Below are 24,169 nucleotides of genomic sequence, written 5' to 3' on the forward strand. Positions count from 1 at the left end.
GGGGTAAGATAGACTAGGAAAGGCATTTTACAAAGGTATTGATTAGTCAAAAGAGGAAAGGCTATCAAAAGCAAGCCAGTGTGGAAATACGTTCTTCACAGACTGGTGTTTACGGAACAACAGAGCAGATTGTTCTATAATAAATGAGTACTTGATGATGATATAGCTACAGGTAGACAGTAAACCCTCATTTTCCAAACCATCAAGCCATGTCTGGAAGAAGTGTACTATGCCCTGGGTTTAAGAGTAAACCTGTAAGTCTCTAACGTCAGGAAAGGCAAACTAATAAAGAGCTTTGCTCAGACTTTCATGTGAGAAATGTGGACTAACTAAACAAGTTGTAGCCACTCTTCAGTTTTTTACCTGAATCTAGTAGAATTGATGTTCAGTACTTGTGACCCTGATAGTACAGTACTAACCTAGCAGGATATGTTCTTAGAGATGGTGACAAATATTGCTCAAAAATTAGTTCAAAATTGGATGAATGTAAGCATTATTATACTAACTGAAATATCAAGTCTCTCATTTCCAACAATAGTGAGAACAAAATGCTTCCAAGAAAGGAGCAAAAACTCTGCAGTAAAAAAGTCTACCAATTAATAAAGGCATCGTTCTTAGAGGTAGAGGCTTAAAGACCCGAGGCTTTTGTAGTATTACGTAGCTCTAAATTTTGGTTCATTAAAAGAGTTCTAAATATTGTTGAGTTCCAGTGTCTTTGTTGTAACTTGCTAATTTCTTGGCCCTGAGAGGTTCTTACTGTAACTGGCTGTATCCTATGTGCTGTATCATATGTGCTGTAAAATGGATTTCCTTTTACAGGTTCTGATATTTCTACCTGTTAATATTCCTTTGTATTACAAATGAGTTGCAAAAGATTTTTTAAGAACTAAAGGGATATCTTCTGGGCCTGGTTGCACTTCAGATTTGTGTTTTTTAATCATAATGAGCTGTCTTTTATTAAATGCCTCAAACACAAGGGAGGACAGAGACCAGCTGGAAAGTGTTATTTGACTGAAAAATACATGAATTCACTAAATGACATTCAACCTGGAAAAATGAAGCTAATAGAATACATACAAAGAAAAAAAAGTATCTAAAACATAGGTTCACTGTAGGTGGGGAACAGAATCAAGGGAGACAGAAGTAGCGGACAGGTGAGGGAGGTCAGGAGGGGTGATAAAAACTTGCCGTGCTGCAGGGTCTCAGAATACCCTATAGAAGTACAGAGAATACCCACAGCCTGCACCACAGTCACGAGAGGATCGCTGGTCTCTTACAAACTCCTCCAGTTCTAGCTAAAGAAAGTTTATTCATTTTCTGGTGAAAAAAAGACAATATGTATATGGTGGCCTTAGTAAGACAGCATAAGAAGTCTCTCCACTGTCTGTATTCATCTGCTCAGGGGGTCGGTGGGTCAAAATATGGTAGGAGTAGTGGCACCAGATTTGCATTTGGGAATCATGATGAAGGTAGGGCTGTGGTCTCCTTTTCCTCTGAATTTGTCCACTCTGGAAAATCATACAGTATGTTCTTCCAAGGTTAATGCTGTTGAAATTGTGCTGTCTGGACCTTGAAGTAAAAATTTGGCTTCATGTTCCTCCCTGTACCCATTCCAGAGCATAGCTCCCACTAACTTACAAAATAGAGCAATATTTTGATGTGTGGGACTTAATAAATTTACACCTACAGCCACAATCTTGTTGATAGAGTCAACACAATCTGAAGCCAACAGCAGTAGGGAAATGAAGTGAGCTTGGGTAACCCTTTGTAGTCTTATGTTTATTTTAGTCTGATGAACAAGCTATTAAAGAATGTGTGTGTGCATCCATTAAAGTGTCCAGATTGGGGCTATCTTCACAACCACTCATTTTTGTTGGAAAAGGAACTATTCTGATTATTTCCTGAAATTCATTAGCCAATGAAGTTGAAAAGGTTTTTCTTCTTTGTTATTGTCTCTGTTGTTTCATTAGTATGGCATCTCTTTCTGTCTATTCTTTCCATCACAGTAAATTCATCTCCTTAGCCCAGCAAAGAATACAATATTGTTTTTACGTAATTAAGATACTGACTACAGAGCAAAACCACACAGAACGAGATCTAGTCATGGCACCACAACACAGAGCTGATTTTTAAATTAATCAAGGGCATGTATATCTCTCAAAGTTTATCAGGGTTAAGTTGGAAATACTTAACCCTCCTTTATATTTTATGGATATGTGCACCATGTGTAAGTCTTTTTTTTTAAGATTTCTTTCCATACAGACATAGTTCCAACTAATCTTGAATTTTCACAGACAACGTAATGTGACCCCTCAGTTTCTAGTGTGAGTTTACAATTAATCTAGCCCTAATCTAATCTTTTTCTTGCAAATAAGCAAACAAATGATCTTTGGATATTCAATAATCACGCAAGAAGTTTATAGACTTGAGGAAAAACACATATTTCAGTCCAAGTACAGGAAATCTCTGTATTGCTTCAAGAATCAAGTATAAAGAGAAAGTTTATCTGTCCTGAGTTAGAATCATGTTTCTTCCCTGAAATTAGCACAGCTTTCCAAGTTCCAGCATAGATCTGTTGATATCTATAGAGTCAACCGACAACATATTGGTTTAGGATATAGATCTAAAATATTTAGAAAGTAATAATAACGCTGCTAGACATGTGTTTCTTCAAAATTGGGAAATCTTCTATTTCATATGTTATTTGCTTGACTGCATTGTGGCTATATCAATGTGTTTGAAGTTCAGCTCAATAGATACAGGTATTCATATAACAACTGGCTAATTGGATTGGTGGTTAAATAAACCTAAGCACTGAAAAGCATGATTGATTTCAGTCATTATTGTTTGTGAAAACTAATAATTTAGCTGAAGGATATTAAGTCCTTGCTGTGACACTTTGGGTTAAAGAGCTACCAATGATATAAAGCACTCTTTTCTTTTCTGGATCCTTGATTTGAGCCCAATCAGGGTTCCTCTATCACAAAACCACCACAAATAAATCAAACACATTTTGGCACAGTTTGTCGTCTCTGCTTAGCAAATGTATGAGACTAAACTGACACTGATCCTTAATCACCTTTAATCCATGGGGAGGGAATGATCCTACCAGGGCAGGAGAAAGGTCATTGGCAGGATCATGGGGAGAAACTAAGTTGGCAGTTAATTTCATAAGCCTGACCTGGGAATAAATGAAGGGCTTCTATTTTCAAGGTAATCTGTGTACATAAAAGATCTGCATATAAAAGGTTAGGATATTTAAGAAGGTATTTATGTGTTAAAAGCGTGATAAACATGGTATTTGTCTGTTAAAACTTTGATTTCACTTTTAAGCTCTAAGGCCTTATTGTTTATGATAATTATATAATTAACAATAGATTTTTTTTCATTATTAAACTCTGGTGACCTGGTTATGAATTACAAGGGGTATCAGCAACTTGAGATGGAATAGAATATAATAAAAATGCTTTGAGGTTCTACAGCTGTCACCAGGTATGTTGGCCAGTCTCTGTAGGTTTGCAACCACATTTTCCTTTTTTTTTTTTTTTGAGAAGTGCTTTTCCTTTCCTAATTGCTACGTGAAAAACCCACATGAAGGAATATTTACAGAGACCATGATACTGCGAAGATTCATGTTATATGCTTCACTTTCTGTGCTTTGGATTATCCCCACTGACCCAGGCTGACTCATAACGTCCAGCATATGCATAAGTACAGATTTGAAGGAATGGGATTAGACCATGAAAATTAAGAAAAAAACCCACTGAAATTGTCTTTAGACTGTTAAACCAGATAAACAAATTGAATAAGCAAAAATATGTTGGCAGGAAAAGCTGCCAGGAAAAGATCTTCTATACATTCCTTTCCTAGAAATCCTAGGCTGATTCAAGACCAAATCTTTAGGAGCCTGTTTCCTAGGTGGGAATTGAGAGCACAGAGGTACTGGGCTTTTGCCATGCAGGCAAAGGATGAGAAAAGAATAAAATTTGTTCCTTTCTTCCAAAGTCTTTTCAAGAGAGGACTGCAGTTTGTGTATCCCCAGTGGATGGAGATGGCTTCTTGAGTCAAATCTCTGCAAACCAGGATTTAGGATTCAACTCCAGCCTTGATATTGCAAACCATCCATGCCAAGTAAAGTGTTCTCAAGTCATTGTGTGCATCTCTGAGTGGAGTTCTGAAGTGCTCACATTCACGTCTGTGAGAACTCCCTTCTCATTTTGGGGTCTGAATTATCCAATTTACCAAAGTAACCGATGTATTTGGTGTTCATCTGGTTTACATAGCTTATCATAGCTGTGCTGTGGTGGGGTTCTTCAGACACTGAATGTTTTAATGATTTATCTCTAGTTGAGTTCCTCCTTCAGCAAGCAGGTAGGACTGGCTTGATTTCAGTAGAAAACTGTATCAACTGCACAACTTTTCATAAAGCTCATGCAAACACTGCATGCACCTTCATTTTATGACAAGATCAGCTTATTTCAGTTGAACCAAATACCAGTTAGGGATTGATGGAAGACATACCTAGTTCAAACTACAGGACAGTTCTGATCCTTCAAATATTTAACATTATCACTTTAAGCATTCCTGTTAAAAGCAAAGACGCAGCAGATCATATGCAGAAGTGTATGTGTGCGCAGTATTGTGTCCTCCAAGCTTTTTGTGTCGGCTTCACTAAGCCAGTTTAGAGAAAGATTTGAATTTCAACAAGTACAATTTCCACACAGACACATCTTGACTTTGGGTACTTATGCTCTAGCCCTTAGCTCTGTTTTTGATGTATTCTTCATCCGAGAGCTTTGAAGATTTTTCTTACTTACTCACTGTAAAATGCAACGTTCAAGGTAGTTGTGGGCAATTCTAAAGGGACATGATCAATTTGGCTCAGTTAAATTTCATTATTGTTAAAGAAATATATTTTTCAAGAACTAATTAATAGTCATTATGTTTACACAATGCTTTTCACTTGAAGTATTTTTAAGACAGTCTACAAAAACCACTTCATTGTCATAGCAGCCTGAAGCATGTTTTTAAAATGAGGAAACTGAGACATACAGATTTTGTAATTTGCACAGGGTCTCAGAGGACTTCAGTGATAGTTCAGAAAAATTCTAGGCCTCCTGACCTTTCATCCCACATTCAGTCTTATCTTTCACATGTAATGATTTTTCAGAATACTAATTTCAGTCTTATTTTGTCTTTACTAAACCCCAGATATTTCCCTCTTCAATGAGTAGTGAGATATAGTGGTGAATGCCAAACAAATTGAAGCTACACATTCACCGTAACTTCAGCATGGACACCAAGGTCACAACTCCAATGCAACTTCCACACAGCCCATTATGGGAATTCTCCATGCTTGCATTTTGAGGCAGGGTCCTGCAGACTCCCAGATGTACTTCAAGTTGTGGGGTGACTCATTCTGCAGATTTCGGTGAGACAGCTTCATCACTCGGGAAGTTCAGCACAGGGGCTCTAGGTTGCATTTTATATTGTACTTGAAATCACGATAATCAAAACCAATAAACATTTTTCCAGGACTCTTGGTAATGATTCTGGGCATCTTCAGAGATTTTCAGCTAAAGCAAGCATTAGCACAGGTTGGAAGTCTTTCCAGAGACTGTACCACCAGGTAGCAAGCACTGACAAGGTGCTCTCACAAGACGACCTTCCTCTGCACAGCCTAGTGAAAGATTTCAGAGGCCATTCATTTTGTATGTCTCAGCTTCTGGTTGTGCCCAGTTCATAGCCTGATTTTCAGAGCTGCCAAAATGCTCATAGTAACAGTCCCTGGGAGCCTTTTGAGATGGCTTTGTAATTACACACAAAAAGTGAGTGAATTCTTCTGAGTTATTTCCTTTGAAAAAGCAGCTTGGTATTCATGAAATAAGGAAACAGAACAAGTTTTTTTGAAAAGGAAAGAACTAAATATTCAAAAAATGCCAAGGTTAGCAGAGTGTGGCATTAGGAAATAGCAGAGAGATTTCTCCCTGAACTTGTGACTTAGCTTTTGAGAAAAATAGCTTTTCTGAAGAAGCCCAGTTTGACATTCCACAGCAGCAAGAGAGAAGGTTACTGTTCCTGCTCTGTAATGGTATCTCTTTCCATATAGCCTTCCATAGACATTAAACTTCTTACAGTGTAATGTGGATTAGAGGGAAGCAGTAGATTTAGGTTATTTTGACCTTTATAAAGATTTTTACAGTGTCTCCCATTATGTTCTTATAACAAAGTTTGGGAAATATGACCTACCTGAAACAACTACTAGACGGATGTATGACTGGTTGGAAAATGGGATTCAGGAAGATTTTTGAAACTGGAAAGATGTAGCTAGTAGGGTTTTGTAACAGTCGTATCTTCATTCCTTTACTATTCAATAGTTGTGTTAAGGATGTGACTGACAGAATACAGTGTGTGTTTACTGAGTTTACAGATAGTACCAAGCTAGAATATGCTGCAGATATGCCAGAGAGGGACAGGATCAAAATGACCTTCACAGGCTAAGAGAATTGGTTGGGCAGGGAAAGGAGAATGCTGTCATTCCTTGAAGAGCCAAGTTGTTCTGTACATAAATTAAATACAAGGATGGGAAATCACTGATTAAGTAATAGTTCTGCAGGAAAAAGTCCTGGCAATATTGTGGGTCACAAGCTGATGTGGGTGAACATGTCATGTTGTAGAGTGACAGACGTGATTTTGGTACACATGAAGAGGTACATGGGCTGAAAGAGCTACAGCTCTACTGTTGAAGAGAGAGACACTCTCCAGAATAAGCTGAAATACCATGTCAGTAAAATTCAAGAGAGGTATGAGCCACTGGACGTATCTGGAGGAAACCCAAGCAAGAATGATAGCGGACCTAGAGAGCAGTACCTGAAAGGGGAGATTGGTGGAAGTATAAGTTATCTGGCCATCGTAGATATTTGCCCTAAGATTAATTGCATTAACTGTATTTACAATTAGGAGCTCAGGGCAACATGCTTAGATGTGAATGCAGCAGATACGTATGCTTATCAGTTTCCTGTGGCAGTAAGGTTCACAGTTAATTGCATATGACATTAAAAAAGTACTTCCTTCTATTGTTTCATATTTTAATGTATTATGCTGTAAGAGAGAGAAAAACAGTGTATCATGAAGTATTATGAACATGATGGCAACCGCACATCTTTAATTGTACTTCTTTCACTGTTTTCACCACCATTCTCAGTTTTGCGGTGTCCCACAGAGGTTGTCAGCATACACGGTTGTGGTCATGTTATGTGTTTTATATAATGGCATTGCAGAATTCTGTACCATCATCATCCTATTTTTTATGGAACATAATAAATGAGTTTATTGGAATTTTGAGTAAATGTGCACAGTGAACAACAGTCATCTTAGGGGTCTTTGGGTTTCTGATTCCATTCCTTGCATTAATTTAGAAGTTTGTAAGGGAAAAGAATATTTGGGGGTTTTTTTGCATGTACGTTGCTTACCATTTCTTCAATTTGAATTTCCTGTGCTAGCGTGTCGATTTTTTTCTTTCTCCTCTTTAGGTGTCTCTCACATTTCTCACTGCCTCGTCCTCACAAACTGACTAGCATTGTGTCCTGTGCAAATGCTATCAATAAACTACTTATCCATTGACCGGATCATTAAGAAATAAGTTACCCATGATTTTAATATGAAGCTGGACTAAAATCTTAGGCCAGGATTCATCCCACCTCAGTTTAGGCACTTAATTCAAGTTAAGTTCTAAAGGCCTTATCACTGAAAAGAGAGTAATCTTGAGAGGTGATTTAACCCACCCCAGAAATGATCAAATCGCCAGGTGTGTTCAATGATTATTTACAGATTTTAGTAATAATCACTACTTTTTTTGTATTTGTGATGAACCCAGACCTTATTCCTTGCTGTGATGAAAACCAGCTAATCTAATCTAATCCTAATCTTTTTTCTTTGCTTTCAGACTATTTCTTAACACGTTACAACCTTTCATTTTATAGCTGTTTAGCTTCAACCAAAGTTTGAAATGTACCAGAGAGCTTTTAGAAGACCAATAATTTTTGTCATCTGGTTGTGTTTATTGAAATGTTCAAGAAATTCTAGATCAGTAAAATGCTATTTTCCTTTGTAAAATCAGTAGCGATTAGACACTATTTTTAACTCCCCAAACCACTGGACAGGGTGATTCTTACATAGCAGGATTGTTATCAGCTCAGCAATTCTGTATTTAAGGTTCTTCAAAACTCTTAAATGTACCTTCCAGCCCTGATATTCTGTACTGTTGCTGCTTCTTGATACCGCAGTACCCGAAGAGAAATCATTGTTATTGCCAGAAAAAGATTACAGAGAGCAGAAACCTCCTGACTGTTTGAACAAGAAAGGTGCGTGCAAAAAAGGGAAAATCATTTAGCTTCCAAACAGTGTAATTATCTTCTTTAGCTACTCCCTTAGCCTCTACAAATTCTGCTGTAGGCCTCTTGTTTCTGATATACCTAAGGAATATTTTATTGTTTATTTTTAAATCTTTTAATGTTTGTTCTTGGAAACCTACTTTTGCTCTTTGCAATTTCCTCTTACTTAACGCCTGCTGAAGTTTAAGTTCCTGTTTATTGGCTTCCCTAGGATCATGTTTCCAAAATTTGAAGGATTTCTGTTTGGTTGAAATAGACTCTTGAACCTTGCCATTCATCCGGTGTAGCTTAATCCTGCCTTCCTGGTTCCCTTCCTTGCACACTACACAAGCCTTCGGAGACAGTTCCTTTCAAAGTACTGGTCTTACTGCCTTTGCTCTCTTACAGTTTTACTTTTAGGATCTTTATGACTAATCTACATGTACTAAGTGTGTGAATTCCACTTCATTTCTTATTTTTTACTGCAAAAACACAGAAGCAACTCAGAAATATGAGCAGAACCCACCAAGAAAAAGAGGTAGGACAAAGAAACCCGTAAGATGGGAGAAGAGGAGCAGGGGAGTATTTACTGTTCCCACTTTTGGTTTATGACTGCACTGAAGGTGGAGAGCTGCCTGCAGAATTCCAGTAAAGTTGAACGAACTGGTATGTGTCAGGTTGTGCACTGATGGCCACCAGTGTTGTCACCCCCACCTGCCATCCACTGCTGATGCTGCAAGGTAATGGCAAAAGTTCTGCCTGCCGGTAGGCTATCCACCATGTCCTACTCACAAGAACCTTATTCTGGACTGGAAAGTAAAAGGCCTGGCATGCTAAAATCCTCATAAAGCGGGTTGGGTACAAGTGCTGTTGCCACAGATACCCTGCCAAATCCAGGCTCTTGCACTTAGTGCTTTGTGAAATCTTGTAAATCCATAGTAAGCCACATCCATCACCTGAAGGACCAGCACCTAGGGTAGCAAGGGTGGCTCTCCATGTTCTGCCTTTCCTTCCGACACAGAGCAGTGCTTTTGACAGACAGACAGTGTCATTTATAGGTAGGAGTTTTGAGCGTTAAAGTCATATTTGTCATATTAGAAACAGGAATCAATCTGAAATTGATGAAATACCTGTGGAATTCGTCATTGTCTTTCATACTTCTTGTTTAAGGTTTTTCCGAGATTATTTTTGAAGGTGCATTCTAAGATGTGTGTCCTTCTAAAAACAAAGGTGTATAATGCATCAGTGTTTGGAGCTGAATTGAGGAAAAGAAGACCAGTGTCAGGGCATGAACTTAACAATGCTGTAGATGGACAGACTTTTGCAGGCTGCACCACAGGATTAGATGACCGGGTTGCTAGACACAAAACTGCATGGAGGCCCCTTTGCCCAATAGAATAGGATGAGACCAGCAAATTTGCTGGGTTGTCTATATGATGTCACATCTGCAACCCTTTCATCTTGTCTAGGAAAGGAAGAACTTGCACTAGCTGCGTTGAACATTTAATTGAAAAAGACAGAGCTCTGCAGGCATGTAACTGAATTGCATCTTCTTTGGCTGGCTCAGAAGTAGATACTACTTTCTAGGATTTTTTTTCTTCACTTGAGAGCACTGGCTTTGTCTTTCAACATTTGATCTCTGGAGCCATCACTCATCTCTCTGGTGGCATTCTGTTTCCTTAGAGCACTGCTGGAATTCCGCCAACTCCATGTTTTGGTCACCACCAAAGACCTATGTAATTGCCATTTCCTCCCCTATCACACATTGTGAGAATGCATTACTCCTGTCTCAGACCAGTATCAAATCCAACACTGTCATTAACTATTTGTGCACAAAACTTCATTGGTTCAAATTTAAAAAATTGTCAGAGTCTTTCCATTTTCTCCTGTTTTTCAGGAGAGGATTTAGTATTTCAGAATACTTTCAGTCATTCTAGGACCTGGAAATTGAAATTCTTTGAGGTAATTTAGCCATTCAGGGTCTTCCACTGGTTTTGCAAAGTGGTGAGAAAGGGGAAGAATATTGCCCTTCATTCCCACATATAGGTTATGAATGTCTCTGTGATCCAACAAGCATAGAGGCTTCAGATTGTAAGGACAGGAGAGGCTTGGCCATCTTATTAGCACAGTAAGCTGACTGGGCAGAAAAAAAAGGTAAAAGAAGTGCTAATTCTTTGGATAGTGATATCTACACATTTCTTCAGTACGGCATTGATGTCAGAAATGGATAGCCCCTATTAAAACTGAGTAGGTCTGAACTCCCTTTGGAGGACCTCTCGCTTTCTGCAGACATAATGCAACATTGATGGTCATGTAGCAACTCTTGATTCTGCAGTTGAATACATGGGGTTTATTCTAGCAGCAACACTGATAATCAGACATGTACGTCCTTGTTCAAAGCCAGGTTTTGGACTGTGCACTGAAATTTCTTGCTGAGCTTCTGTAGGTTCCATTGCAACAGAAGCCTGGCTAGGTGGACACAGTGTGATCCTTCTGTGTCAAAATGTTTAAATTTATGAATATCTAGGCATCCAGGCAAACTGACCCACTTTTCAGAAGTGCTTAGTTCCCACTGCTGTCTAACATACATGGGACCTGCCAGAACTCAACACCTCATAAAATTAGACTTCTTTTAATTAGGTGTCCAAGTATTAGACTCAATCATTTATGTCTCTGAGACAGTATCTTGCAGACCAACTCACAATAAATTGTGCTGAGTATTTTTAATACTTTACATTCCAGAAAGGTAAGGCTTAGGCATTTGGTGTCCAGCCCAGCCCTGTCTGGGTAAGTACCATCAATATTATGCAGGACTGCAGTTTTCAATGATACTTGTATTTACCATTATTTTTATTATTTGTTATGTTGAATATTTGAATGACTTGCATATTGAAATGTCAATAATTTAATAGTCTGTTGATTAACAATGCCTTTTAATGAATGCTTTGTATTTAAAAGCCCACTCTTGCAAACACTTCATGGGTGATTTATCATGCTTACCTTTACCTTCCTGAAAGTATGTAGTGAAAGGTAGTCATCAAAGTTCCTTCGCTAGTCAGTAGAGAGTCATTACCATGGGCTGATTCAGAAGTCTGTAAGATAGATGGATAGAGTTATGTTCCAAAGGTGTCTTTCTCTTTTCATTAATTATGGAATTAATTAATGGGGGGTGACTTAAGTTAGTCTATATGCCTTTTTGATGATTCAGTTAGTTGAGATAAATTCTGCCGTTTCTGTCAGTGGGATTCTTTTCAGTGGGATTGGCAAGATGATGACTGCTCTAGGTGCCTTACCTTTTTGCAGGTTTGGGCCCGTATTATTGTTTGTAAAACATTTGCTGTGTAATTACATTATTGAATGTTTCTTTTTCTGCAGCCAACATCTTGTATATGGCAAGCCAAGAAATGATGAAGGTTGTGGAGAGAGACAGTACAACCATAAAGCAAAATTTAAAGAAGGTAACTATTTAATCCTCAGAGTTTTCATGGGAAGCCCACATGCATGAGGAAATGTTACATCCAGTTATATTTGTGCAAAACCAGAATTTCAGCAGGCTTGATTCTGCTTTTATGTTAGTGTCATTCTGTTGACTTTGGAGAAGCCATTAAGGAGTCACTGATGATTGAAGTGTCGTTGATCCACACCTTTGTAGATGTAGCATTCACCACTGTCAGATGTAGTACCCCATCTGGTATGTTTTCCTTGGTAGAGGAGAAACCGTCTATGTTCTGGCTGAGCCTGAGATGCGATTGCCAGTGAGGCCAGTAATTACCTGGGTTCTGATCAGCCAGGCAGATGGCCAGCCAGGACATGAGTGCCGGCTGATTGACCAAATCCTCTGACTTTGCTGCTGGACAAGCAGAACGTGTACCATCTGTGTTGTGTGGTGTCAGTTAATATCATGGGATTCTGCAGGCTTGATTTTTGCATGGCATCAAAACATAATAGAGAGGAGTCAGCAAAATTATTACGGTTCCACAGTTTCAGACATTCGACTAGTGTAAGAGAAGGATATAGAAAGTGCATTCCTCAGAGGCTGGAACTACTGCTATACAAACAAATGAAGGAGTTTCAGGGACCTTTCTCCTGCACTGAACTTTCTTGTCTGTACGGATTTATTGTTGAAAGAGATCCTGGTACAGTTTTGGTCTGGACCGATAGCATTCTCCCAGTCCATTTCCAGGCACAGTTCAGGGGTTGGCACAGGCCAGGAACTGTTCCGAATTGGAGTTTTGATGTGGTCACCCTGTTTTGGAGGCTGAGAGAATTTAATAGTGTGGCCATGGTCAGACAATTCCAGATGGCTTATGAGCCAGAAAACTGTCACATTTAATAAACTACTATTGGTGTAGCCTCTGTGTGAGTAGATAATCAGTATAACATTATTCTACTGTGTCCCCTTCCTTCCCTCCCCCCATTTTTTGTATCATCCCTGTCTTTTTGCTGGAAGAATGATTCCAGCACTTTGCACTGGCAGAGATTTTCCTTGGAGAATGGAATTTTCTAGGACAGAGGTCCTAGATCTCTGTAAGATTACTTTGTGCTTTGTAAATAGATATGGTACAAAGTTCACTTCATAAATCAGTCTTTCTTTTTTGGCTGAAAATTGACTTATTTTTTACTTATCCCATTTGCCTTCTCTGCACTTTGAAAGGTATGTTCAGATGTTTCAGTTCTATTTTTTTTAAAGGAGTTGAAATAGCACACGTGAACAAGGAACACTACACTGCACTAGGCATGCCTGTTTTTTCACATTTTTATTGCAGAGCATTCAAAGATCTCCTGCACTTTGGGGGAAATCTCAGTGAAGAAACTGAAGGGGTGATCTTGCAGACTGCAAATATTCGTATTGTCTTAAACAAAACTTTCCATGGGTTGATCCAAAGCCCAGTGAATTCAAGGAAAACGGTTGATTTTACTGACTGAATCACGTCTCCGAGTGTCAGGGAGCTGCAAGGTCTGCCTGTTCCTGAGGGAAAGGGAGCCGTGAGCCAAGGGTGACCCCAGCACAGGCAGTGCCCTCACCGAGCAGGATCCAGTCCCACAGCACCCGAGTGGGGCAAGGCAACAGGGTCCATCAACTGTCCCAGACAAGGCAAAGCAATGAACCAGGTCCAGCGTCCCTCCAGAGAATCCAGTCAGGAGCAAAAGGAGGCAGGGCCAGAGGCAGGGCTAGAGACAAGGCTACAACGTGGTCCAAAGTCCATGCAGGAGGCATGGCCAAAGACATGACGGAAGGCAAGCTGCAAGGTGGGATCCATCCAGGTGACAGGCTATGTACAATGTAGGTCTAATGTCAATCTAGGACACAGGGCCAGGGCCAGGGCTGGAGACAGATACTCCTAGAATGTAGCTTGAGAGGCAGAGACTAAAGGTGAGGGACAGAGATGGAGACCTGGACCCATGGGCAGGGAGTGTGGGTCGGGGTCGCAGGCGAGGCTGGTAAGGCCTGTTAGTGCCCTCAAACTGAGGGTAACGCTGCCGGTTACTGTGTTCGTCAGGGTACAAAAGTGAAGAGTTTGCAGGATCAGGACTTCAGGTGCTTTTGGAAATTTTAATCACAAGCACACATGCTTGAAGTTAAGCATAAAAGCTTCGCTGGATGAGGATGATAGCGGTGGCAATCAGCTGCAGCTCCAGTGACTTCAGGTGGTCTACTCTCAGATGCTTCACGTTACAAAAATACTTATTTCTTGTACTGAATGAAAGCCCATAGCAAACAGTAAGAGTTTACAGGTGTCCTGGTCTGCTTCATCTGTGCTTTTGTTGACGCTGTCAATCTAAGCATGGCCTTGGCAGGCAGGAGCTTTTTTAAACCTGTGTTAACTTTCTTTTATTGATTCTTCTATGTCCTCATACTTTTAAAGTGGCAAACATACTCAAGAAAACAAAAAGCTGAAGCAAGCTTATAAGCAGTTGGCAAACTGAAGAAAAAGCAGGTCTAAAAATGAAGCTAAATGCTTCTCTTTTTTCATCTTCTAGTAATTTCTGGGAATGTAAGAATTAAGGAAAAATTTTTGAGTTGGCATTATGTTAAATTTGAAGTGTATTGACAATAAAAATGGGCTTAACTTATAAAGGTTGGAAGTTTATAAAAACAGGAACTATAGTCCAAGTTGCTATAGAACTGGCAAGCTGTCACTTCAAAAAATTTATACTGTTTAGTAGTCTCTGTGATCATATGGTAAAAGCCAATCTTAACACCTGACTTTGCCAGCTGCTGTGGAATAGAAAAGTTATTTCTGGATCTTATTTGCATTCTGTGATCTGAAGAAGAAAGAAGAAGAGACACTAAATTATTCCAATCTTTCCATGCCCAGGTTTAACTATAATTATTACTAGTTAGGGACCAGGAGAAATTTTATCTCCAGACCCCAGATTCTTAGTCTAACAATACTAATTGCTCAGATTTATGTTGAAAGAATGGGAGCTGGAATATTGTTTGGATAATTAAGTGAGGTATTTCACTTACAATCTTCTAAAGACAGAAGTTGTGCACATTAAATAGCAGTGGAACTGTATGAGGAGGATGGAGACCTGTCTTCTAACAAAGTAATATATGATAGAGCATTTAAAATACCGGCTCTGAAGCTATTCGTCTGGATCAAGCAGTACATAAATGTAGGCTTCTTATTGCAATGACACAAGGAGTTGTGATAAATCACAAAATCCAAACAAATAACGTAGGGGATACTGATGTAAGATTTGCTCAGCTGTGATGGTTAATTATCATTAGCTGATTGTGTCTAAGCCAGCTGAGCTACGTTCTTTCACGGCGATAACACCAGCTGCCTTTCCTAACAGAAACTGGAGGCAAAGGTACCACTGCACTAGAGGAAGTTTGTTGTAATTCTTGCCCAAAAGGAAGTGGGTGTAATTCTGTGTTCTTAAAAGATGGATCAGTATTAAGCATCACAGACCTTTTACAAAGAGAATAAAAATTTTAAAAGGAAAGGGAAAATGGTTATGTTGGGCATTCACTAGTGTGCCTGTGATGGACAATGATACTTCAATATAGAGGCTCTCTACAATACTTAACTTTTTAAGTCAGCATCATGCCACATTCATTGCTTTATTTTAAGACTTAGCCTTTTGACTCTTCTTCTGTCAAGTAAGCTTATAAACCTGTTGTAATCAAGAAGATATTGCATTAAAGGGTAAAACTAAGGTGCTTACAGAGGAAATTTTGTTTAAAAAAAATCACCCCTCAGATTTTATATTTATTGAGATATATTTTATTCATTACTCCATGTGTAATACACCGTAGTCCTATTTTTTAAGTGTAGGATCTGCTCCAAAGCCCATCTAAATCAATAGAAGACCTCCCACAGACTTCAGGAAGTCTTGAATCAGTTTGGCAGTGAACTTTCTGTAGTGGTTCATAATTTCTTAAGACCATAAATCATCTTCTCCAGCAATTGAAAATCATTATTCTTTTGGTTAGCATGTTAAACCAAAAAAGGTTTATATGCTCTTTGAGTGTAGTTTTGCCAGTGATCTGGTGTAGCAGATGCATTCATTGTGTAAGGAAAAAGACAGGAGACATCTGAAGTAGAGATACAAAGATGAAAAAAAATCCGTTATCTGAGAAGAATCATTTTTAATCAAATGGGAAAAAGTATAAACTGGAAGTTTATGGACACATGAACCTATTTTCACTCAGATTGAGGAAGTCTGTATTGTGGGTGGCTTATAACCACCCATATATAGATGGTTAGGTGGGGAAGAAATTCAGTTTTGAAAAAATTAAATGAATGAAGTATATGTTTACTGCTTCTTGCTTATTTCAATGGTGTATTTAGAATTTAAAGTAATACAAGTTTATATCACACCAATAATACCACAGAAAATGTGTTCTCCAAGAGTATCAACTAAACAGTGGTATGCAGAGATTTAGAGTAAAATTGCAAAAATGAAGTATTTCCCTTCCACAGAATAGTGCTAGGTTTTTCTTTTGAAAAATTGTCTTTGCTAGAGAAAATTTTTAAAACTGAGCAACCAAGAACTATTTTCACCCCTGAAGCAGCTGTTTTGATGTTGCCGAGTGTTTTTGTTTGAGTCTTGCAGACATCCACAGGGGTTTAGCAATTATTCCCAGTGAGAGGAGCGTGATCTGAAGATAAGTGGTTAAAAGAATATTACAAATACTTTGCCTGCCCATAGCCTGAGTGAGTTGCTTGCCTACATTTGTGAAAAACCTTCCAAACACTCCTTCTGAATAGGTGCAAAGTGCTTTCTCAAGCGAGTGAGACCTCTTTTTTGGCTGGTCTCACATCCTTTTTGGCCTGCACTCCCTGGAGGTGCAGAGTTGAAGTTAGGGAAGTTGCACATGTGCTTGGGGATTTTGGTGCCTCTGTCATTTAACCACAAAAACAACCTTCTCTTTGAAGCACCCAGAATGCCTAATCAGGGATCAGCAGCTTCTCTCCTCGGTGGAAAAGGATCCCAGGGAGCATTCAAAAAGTTCAATGGACCACAATATACTTATCTGTGATAGTTCACTTTTTCTATAACTGAGCTCCTGTTACCATCGTTCATGCTGTGTGGTATTCTAATAAAGAAGCGATGACATGAATTTCCAGAATTTTTGGCATGGGTGTAAGGTGTGTGCTACACACAACGAGCAAAGGCGGCAATATTTCCGCAGCCTTCTGAAGAATACTTAAGAAGTTACCATCCAACCCGTAATCACTTACTTTCCCTCCCTCTGCCACAGAGCTCATTGCACGGCAGTGAGCAAAATTGCCATTTACGGCCAGATGCTGATCCTGATGTGGCACGAGAGATCTGACTGATTCACCTTAGATAAAGTCCCACTGAATGTACACAGTGTCAGGCTGATATTCAGAGGGAAATACGGTTTGCAGTAAATATGGTTCGATGAATCTGGCCCAGTAATAGTATTGCTTAAATAGTGGTTTCAGGTGTGTTTGTTTTTATTTTGGTATTCATACAGACTTGACTTCTGAAATATTCATGTTCCTGACACTTCTAAATATATACCCTCAAAATGCTTTTAAGTCTTTAAAAGTAACATAGTATAAATAAGTTAATAGCCCTGGTTTGTTGGTGCATCCTTTTTAAAAGCACATTTTTGCTTTGCGTTGAGTATGACCCTTTGTTATCTGTGAGAAAGTGGAAATAGAAGTGGCCTTGCTTGATCTCTCGGGTCTACGTGCAGAGCTGCCGGCAGCGTTGCTAATAAACTGCAGCAAAGAGAGAGAAGCCCTTTCCCCTTCCTCGATTTACCAAATTTCCAGTTAACACTGACAAAGGCATGAAAATAGGGAGCCTGCTCCCTGCCCGTTTGGCAGAACACCGTACCTGACACCAGGGAGAGGAGTAACACATCTTGAATCGTGTGCAAAGTGGCCGCTCCACCTGGCTGTGCCTCAGGTTTTGCATCTTAATTTCTCTGAAAGTGAAATGTTTCTCCACTCCCTTTCCAGACAGGGAAGTTGGTTTTGTTTGTTATTTATGTTGGTTTAACAAAATTGGCTGCGTTCCTTAAGTTAAATAAAATCACCACAAATACTTGAACTAGCTATTACACCTTTACTACAACCCCTACAGGTTAGTATTTAAAACTAGCATTGTGTATCGCAGATTGTCAACTGCCTCCTCTCACAATGGTCCAGCAGAAAAAGTTTGGCTTCACACTGCCCTTGGAAAGTTGAGAAATCCTAATTCTGGTAAAACAAGCTGAGAAGCAAGTTCCAAAGACCTTGCCATCAAACTGGCTGATCTCAACCATGGCAGGATCCCGAGGGGAGAGAGCTGGTGTCTTGGAGAACCAGATCCCAAAGCATTTAGGCTTCCTAGGGCAACACCAGCTCTTTGAATTCTTCCCAGAAACTGATTAGTAAAGCCAAAGTACAACTGAAGCAAGTCCAAAAAAAAAGTGTCCCCCAAACCAGTCTGTTCCCGTGTCGTTTATACTGTTCTTTTGGCAGGATAAGGTGGAGATGCTTCCATAATTCCGGAGAAGCTAAGTCATTTTCTATAAACCTTGATTGAAACTAAAATTAATTCTGGGCTAATGCCTTTTTAAACTAGTTTTCATCCAAGAGCAAATGAAACTATTCACTGGTTACTGTTGAGAGATGTCGCCCAGAGAGAAGCTGCTGTCTCATCCAGTGAATGCACGTGGGAGTAATACTGATAAAAAGTTAATGTATCAGAGACAAGGATTTCTGCAAGGAAACTGGTACAGTCTTGCTTGCCATTGCACATGTGCCATTAGTTTATATCCACAGAGACCTGTCCTTCGCTCTTTGCCATCAGCTGGAGTGGTGCCTGCCGATGTAATAAGATCCTAAAGTTGTTATAACATGTACCAAATTCCAGAGAGATAGAGGAAACTCAATTAATAATTTTTAACTTTTTGGATTTGTTTTTCAGTGTTGACCTATGACAGCCACAGAAGAAGCATAAAAGAAATCTCTCTGTAATTTATACTTCTGTGAACTGTCATACATACTAAAACAAGTGCCAATGGAGTCAACTGCAGGAAATCTTTATTATTTTCTTAGAAACTTTAAAATGTAAACATCCTGTTGATATGAATCTCAAGATTCTTCTGATGTTTACTTAGCAGCTGCCATCATTGTGCAGTGTCTGAGTACACATACCATATTACAGGGTACTAAGCTGACGGAGCCCTATTCTGACTTGTGTTTTATTTTACAGAAGCTAAGGCTGAAAATACTTCTGAGCACTTTAATGGTAAAACAGCTTACAAGAACATTGCTGTTATTTTAAGACTATTTGAAACTTAGAAATTGCATAACTATTTCAAACACAGTATTGAAATGGCCGGCAAAGATAACCCACATCCCCTTTACTCTGCCCTTCTTGTCAGATCGTGAAAGAGGACATGTTTTAGTCACTCATAACAAGCAGGGTATTGCATCAGGAATCATATAAAGTTTTTGTCATGTCCAGTGGTAGCTGCCATTGCCCTTCCGAGTCAGGAATACCTGGAAGTCTCAGCATTCAATATTGCAAAAGAATGAAAAATAATCCTCTCGTCCTCATGGCAGAAAAGTTAAAAAATGCAAATACTGAGAAGTTTAAGCCCAGAAGAAAAATAGAAAGAAGCTTCTATTTATTGTTTTGTAAATCTGTTTATTTTTAAGCTAGTCGCATTATTTAGGTGGCCTGACTCACCATATTTGAATGCTTAGGTTGGCAGCAGTTTTCCATTGCTGGTACAGTGGTTGTGCTGACTCAGGATGTCTTTACAGCCATGCACAGTCCACAGGAAAATATGTACTTTACAGATCCATGCAAATCATATAGTGCATGCCAGTGTTTCCTACCATTAATGAAGAACCCATGTGCCTCTGGTTACACATGGTTCGTTAATTATGCCTGCCTGCGTGCTGCAATAGCAAAGCTCCTGATGTTAAAATGAAGATGAGAACATTTGGATTCTGGAAATTTTTGTTTAACTATGTCTAAAATGAATCTCTTTGAATATATTGGGCAAATAGGTAACACCCTAACATCTGTATATTTTGTGGCTGTGTGTGGCATAGGCAAAGAGCACAGACATTTTGTCATTCAGAGGGAGACCCTCAACGCCACAAATGACGGTCGAGTATCTGTCAGGTTTCGTAGGCCTTGTACCACCACCTGGATCACTGAAAATTTACACTTTAATTGCAATCCTGCTTTTAGATTTTATTGCATAATCCATTAATAGGGAAGCATTTTCAAAACAATTCAGAATTCTGTTGGCAGTTTCTAATTAAGAAACGTGTATGTTAAAGTTTTAGATTTGCAGGCGTACGCACGTAGACGCACAGAATGCACACACCAACATCTGCAAGGAAGTAAGCAGACAAAATAACTGCAGCATCAAATAAAGTTCTTTAAGTCTTCCTGTTATAAAACTGTTCTTAGTTAGTTGCTTATAATGTACCCAAACTTTAATTGCATATATGACACAAGTGTCTATCCTACCTTGACTGTTTAGTTTTTATTTCAATCCAAAGGGTTCTACAATGTCTACAAATAAGGCTCAGGGGAAAATGCATTTTTTTCTCATGGTAAAAATTCTTGGCTTGGAGAAGGAAGCTATTCGTTCCAGTGCAGAGGAGATACGTGCTGAGCTAGTAGAGAGGGAACTAGTGAGTGGGGGGTAAACAGAGAGGAGGAGGAGGAGGCAGGAGGAACCAAAGGCTCCCTTTGTTTGGCCAAAGGTAGGCTTCTGGTGCTATATGAGGTGGTGGATTTGAGCTACCCAAGCAAGACTGATGTATGAGACACACGAGCTGCCTGTAGCAGCAGTGGAGACCAAACAGGATGTGCCAGCATATCAACCTTAAACTGCATGAGATCATAGAATCATTTAGGTTGGAGAAGACCCTTAAGATCATCGAGTCCAACCGTTAACCTGACGCTACCAGATATTTATGTATGGGCACCTGAATCATGCTTTGTGAGTTTACTTGTAGGAATCTACAACTGCAGTAGGCATTAGAGGTGCAGCTGACACCATTAGAGTCACTAGAAATCTATTGAAGAAGTCAAGATGGAATTTGGCCCTTAAACATGGACATCTGGTTTAATTTTGGGCACTGTGGAATATCCCCATCTGGCCTCCAGCTGTTTTGCCAAAAAGTTGTGGGTCTCCTATAAAATGTCATACCTGCCAGTCTCACGCAGATGCCTCAGGTATCTAGAGCACCTCAAATGGCGTAGGTACCTACACTTAGGCAACTGAGTTCTTAGTGGAGCCTGAAGTGCAGCTCCACCCACCTTACAGTAGACACCTGCTGTTTCAGCTGAACAGCTTGCTAAGCACCGATGGCTTTATTGAGTATATCTTTCCTGACTGTGTGGTGGGAATTTGGTGCCTGGTACACGTGTAAACACCACAGTACAGTTACTTGTATTTACATGGTTTTATGCTGAACTGAACCCAACCCTGACACAGAACAACTGATAGTTTGAGAGATATTTGAGGAGTAGGGCTGGGAATAGAGGTTCTAGACTGATAAAAAAGTGGAGAATTGCTGGGGGGAAGAGCAGCTCGGGTAGGAACTGAGACTCAGAATGGGATGGAGAAACCAGAAGACTAAAATTTGGACTTGGCAGGGCAAGAATGTGGGACTAGAATAAGAAGCAGAAGTAGTGGAAATTGGAAATGATTAGGTAAGGAGAATAGGGCTGAAACAACGAGCCAAAGGGGGGTAGAGCAGTCCTCAGACCAGAAAGGGACAAGACAGAAGAAGTCATACTTGGAAAGACTGGACAAACAACTGGACAGCAAGGCCAGTAGCTGGTAAATATTCTGCCCTTTTCTGCTTGGAATGGAACCTAAATTTCCAAAATGTTATTGAACCTGTTCTCAGCAAGTGCCTTTGGCTATGTTTGCCTTGAAAACAGGAGCAGCACAAGAGAAGAGAATTTGTAGAGATGAATAGTAAGTGGTGAGGACCTGATGTTCCCAATGTAGGCATCTCAGAGTGTTATTACTTTAGCCAACAGTTGTCTGGTCCCATGGACTGAATGTCCATTAGTGACTGGAGCTCACTAAGTGTCATCCTGAAAAGCATCTTTGCCTTAGTTTTAGAAGTTGAAAGGAGTTCATACATTCCAAGACTACTCCACAATGTGAACCAAAGCATGGTAAATCTGGACAAACATGACATTTGCTTCAAAAACACACAATAGATCCAAACTAAATCACCAATTTCTGTGCTGGACACCCCCAGCGTGAGACCCAGCAGGAAGGTGTCCCATGTTCCTCTGGCCAGAAGCTGACAGTGCTCCTTCTTTCAATTACCCCATTACCTTAAGGGACAGAGGTCTAAAGCAGCAGATCTAGAGGTGCTAACACTGTTGCCAATACATGTAGGTGCCACATGTAAAATACCTGGGGTTTGGTTTACCTCCTTGAAATCTAGCAGACTGTATACACAAGCTCTGCTAAAACCAGATGATATTGCATTACCAAGCATGTCAAAGTTAGGGAGCACGAATCTTATTTCAGACGCCTTTTATGTATGCATTAAGAGGTGGTTTTTCATTAAAACATCACTTTTCCTTTTTTCCTCTTTCATTAACCAAAAGAGCTGTGTAATGAAGGAGACAGCAGGATGCAGAACTCTTACCTCATTTGAGGCAGAAGTGGTAAAATGCCTGTCGAAAGAAACAGGGGACTTTATGAAGTAAAAATGGATAGGTTTGTGGTAAAGGCACCTAAACTTCACATCCAAGAATGGACTGTTGGTGAAGTCATTAATATTTTTCATAGATGGTTACAGTTTGTCCTCGCTTTTCTGAGTATCTTATTTAAGACCTTGAAATCTGTTTTACAGACAGATAGACACTGTTTCAGAGCACCTGCAAATGAAGTCCAGGAGTGCTATCCTTTGAGCATAGTCAATATTGTGTAATGCTACGCACACCAGAAAACCAGCTCTAGGCGTTTCAGACTACACTACATACTGTCAAATTAATGTATGTAGTTTGACATTAATTTCTGTGCTCTCTGTCTGCAAAATGGAGATAAAAATGGCCACTAAGGTGTTGCAAAACTAAATTAATAAATGTCAACATGCAAATCCTGTAGTGGTGCGTGCGAGAGGAATGCACATAAGAAAATATATTCTGTCTGTAAACCATGAAATATGTAGTAAATAAATCCTTAGACCACACACAGAATTTAAACCAAAAAATACTATCAAATAGCAGCTCATCAGCTGAACATCATCCTGTCAGTGGATTGAATGAGTCAAGGATCCTTTGGATCATGCAATGAAAGATTAAACTGTAATGCACATATACCAGAGGCAAGCTAAGAATGCACATAAATCTTCTGTTTAGGCATTTCCAAATCTGTGAGTTCTCAAGTTTACAACCCTACCTGGAGAACAGCCCATTTCACAGTTCATGCAGACTAACCAAGTATTTTATCCACCTTCGTAAGTGTAAATGACTTTTCATCTTTTTCTAAATGATCATGTGATGAGAGTCTACGACTAGCCTATCAGAATATCTAAAAATTTCAAGGACTACTCCATTAAACTGGAGTTGCTCCATTTCTTTTTTCTCAGTTTCATAATCTTTATTTTTGTATCTGTTGGTAACGGAGCCCAGGGTTAAACATAATTCAGTCAGATGTTTGGCTTTCAAAAGGGCTGAATGCAGCTGGCCGTTTTACGTTGGCTTTTTTGAAGAATTTTTGCTAGTGTGACATCCTGTGATTTATTAATTGAAGGCAAGATCAAAAGAAATTTTCTGCTAAAGCAAACAACATACCTTGTTTCCAGCAATTAGTGAGTGACAAAGGAAACCATTAATGTTTGTTAACATGGGATGGTTTCTGTTCTACGTTTTACGTAGAAGTGTAACTTGGGTTGGTGTCTATGCAACTGAGATATTATATTTTGGATACAGCCAATAGTCAGTAATGTCCAAGATCTGGATACGCTTCAACAAGAGAAAAGCGAGTTAGACAAAAACTTGTAACATTTTGTGAAATGCAGTCTGGGCTCTTAGCCCACCTCTGCCCCAGTGGGTGCATTTATTTGTATTCCACATGGCCACATGGCTACAAAAATGATGGAATTGAAGATTTTTGTGATGAAAGGAAAACTTCTTGTCCTCTAATTTATGTTAGCATTGCTCAATTATTCACTGAAGTACAGAAATGAAATATGAAACAAATGAGAGTAATGGAATTGGGCCAAGCTGTGTGTGTGATATGTTGAGCAATCAACATCCTTCTGGTACCTGCATTCAAACACTTTAGTATAAAGAGTCCTCGTCATTAATCTTGTTCC

At 39.4% G+C, this 24,169-nt stretch overlaps 1 protein-coding gene across 3 annotated transcripts in view; it reads left to right on the forward strand.

Annotated features, from left to right (window-relative positions):
• LDAH (lipid droplet associated hydrolase) overlaps positions 1-24,169 on the forward strand; it is a 126,631-nt gene that overhangs the window by 97,675 nt on the left and 4,787 nt on the right. For all 3 annotated transcript variants that reach the window (XM_075497848.1, XM_075497846.1, XM_075497847.1), the window contains one exon: positions 11,748-11,830. In XM_075497848.1, the coding sequence (XP_075353963.1) occupies positions 11,748-11,830 (83 nt within the window). The remainder of the gene's footprint in view (positions 1-11,747; positions 11,831-24,169) is intronic.

The sequence above is a fragment of the Mycteria americana genome, chromosome 3 (assembly GCF_035582795.1).
Source record: "Mycteria americana isolate JAX WOST 10 ecotype Jacksonville Zoo and Gardens chromosome 3, USCA_MyAme_1.0, whole genome shotgun sequence".
In the NCBI taxonomy this organism is placed as follows: domain Eukaryota; kingdom Metazoa; phylum Chordata; class Aves; order Ciconiiformes; family Ciconiidae; genus Mycteria; species Mycteria americana.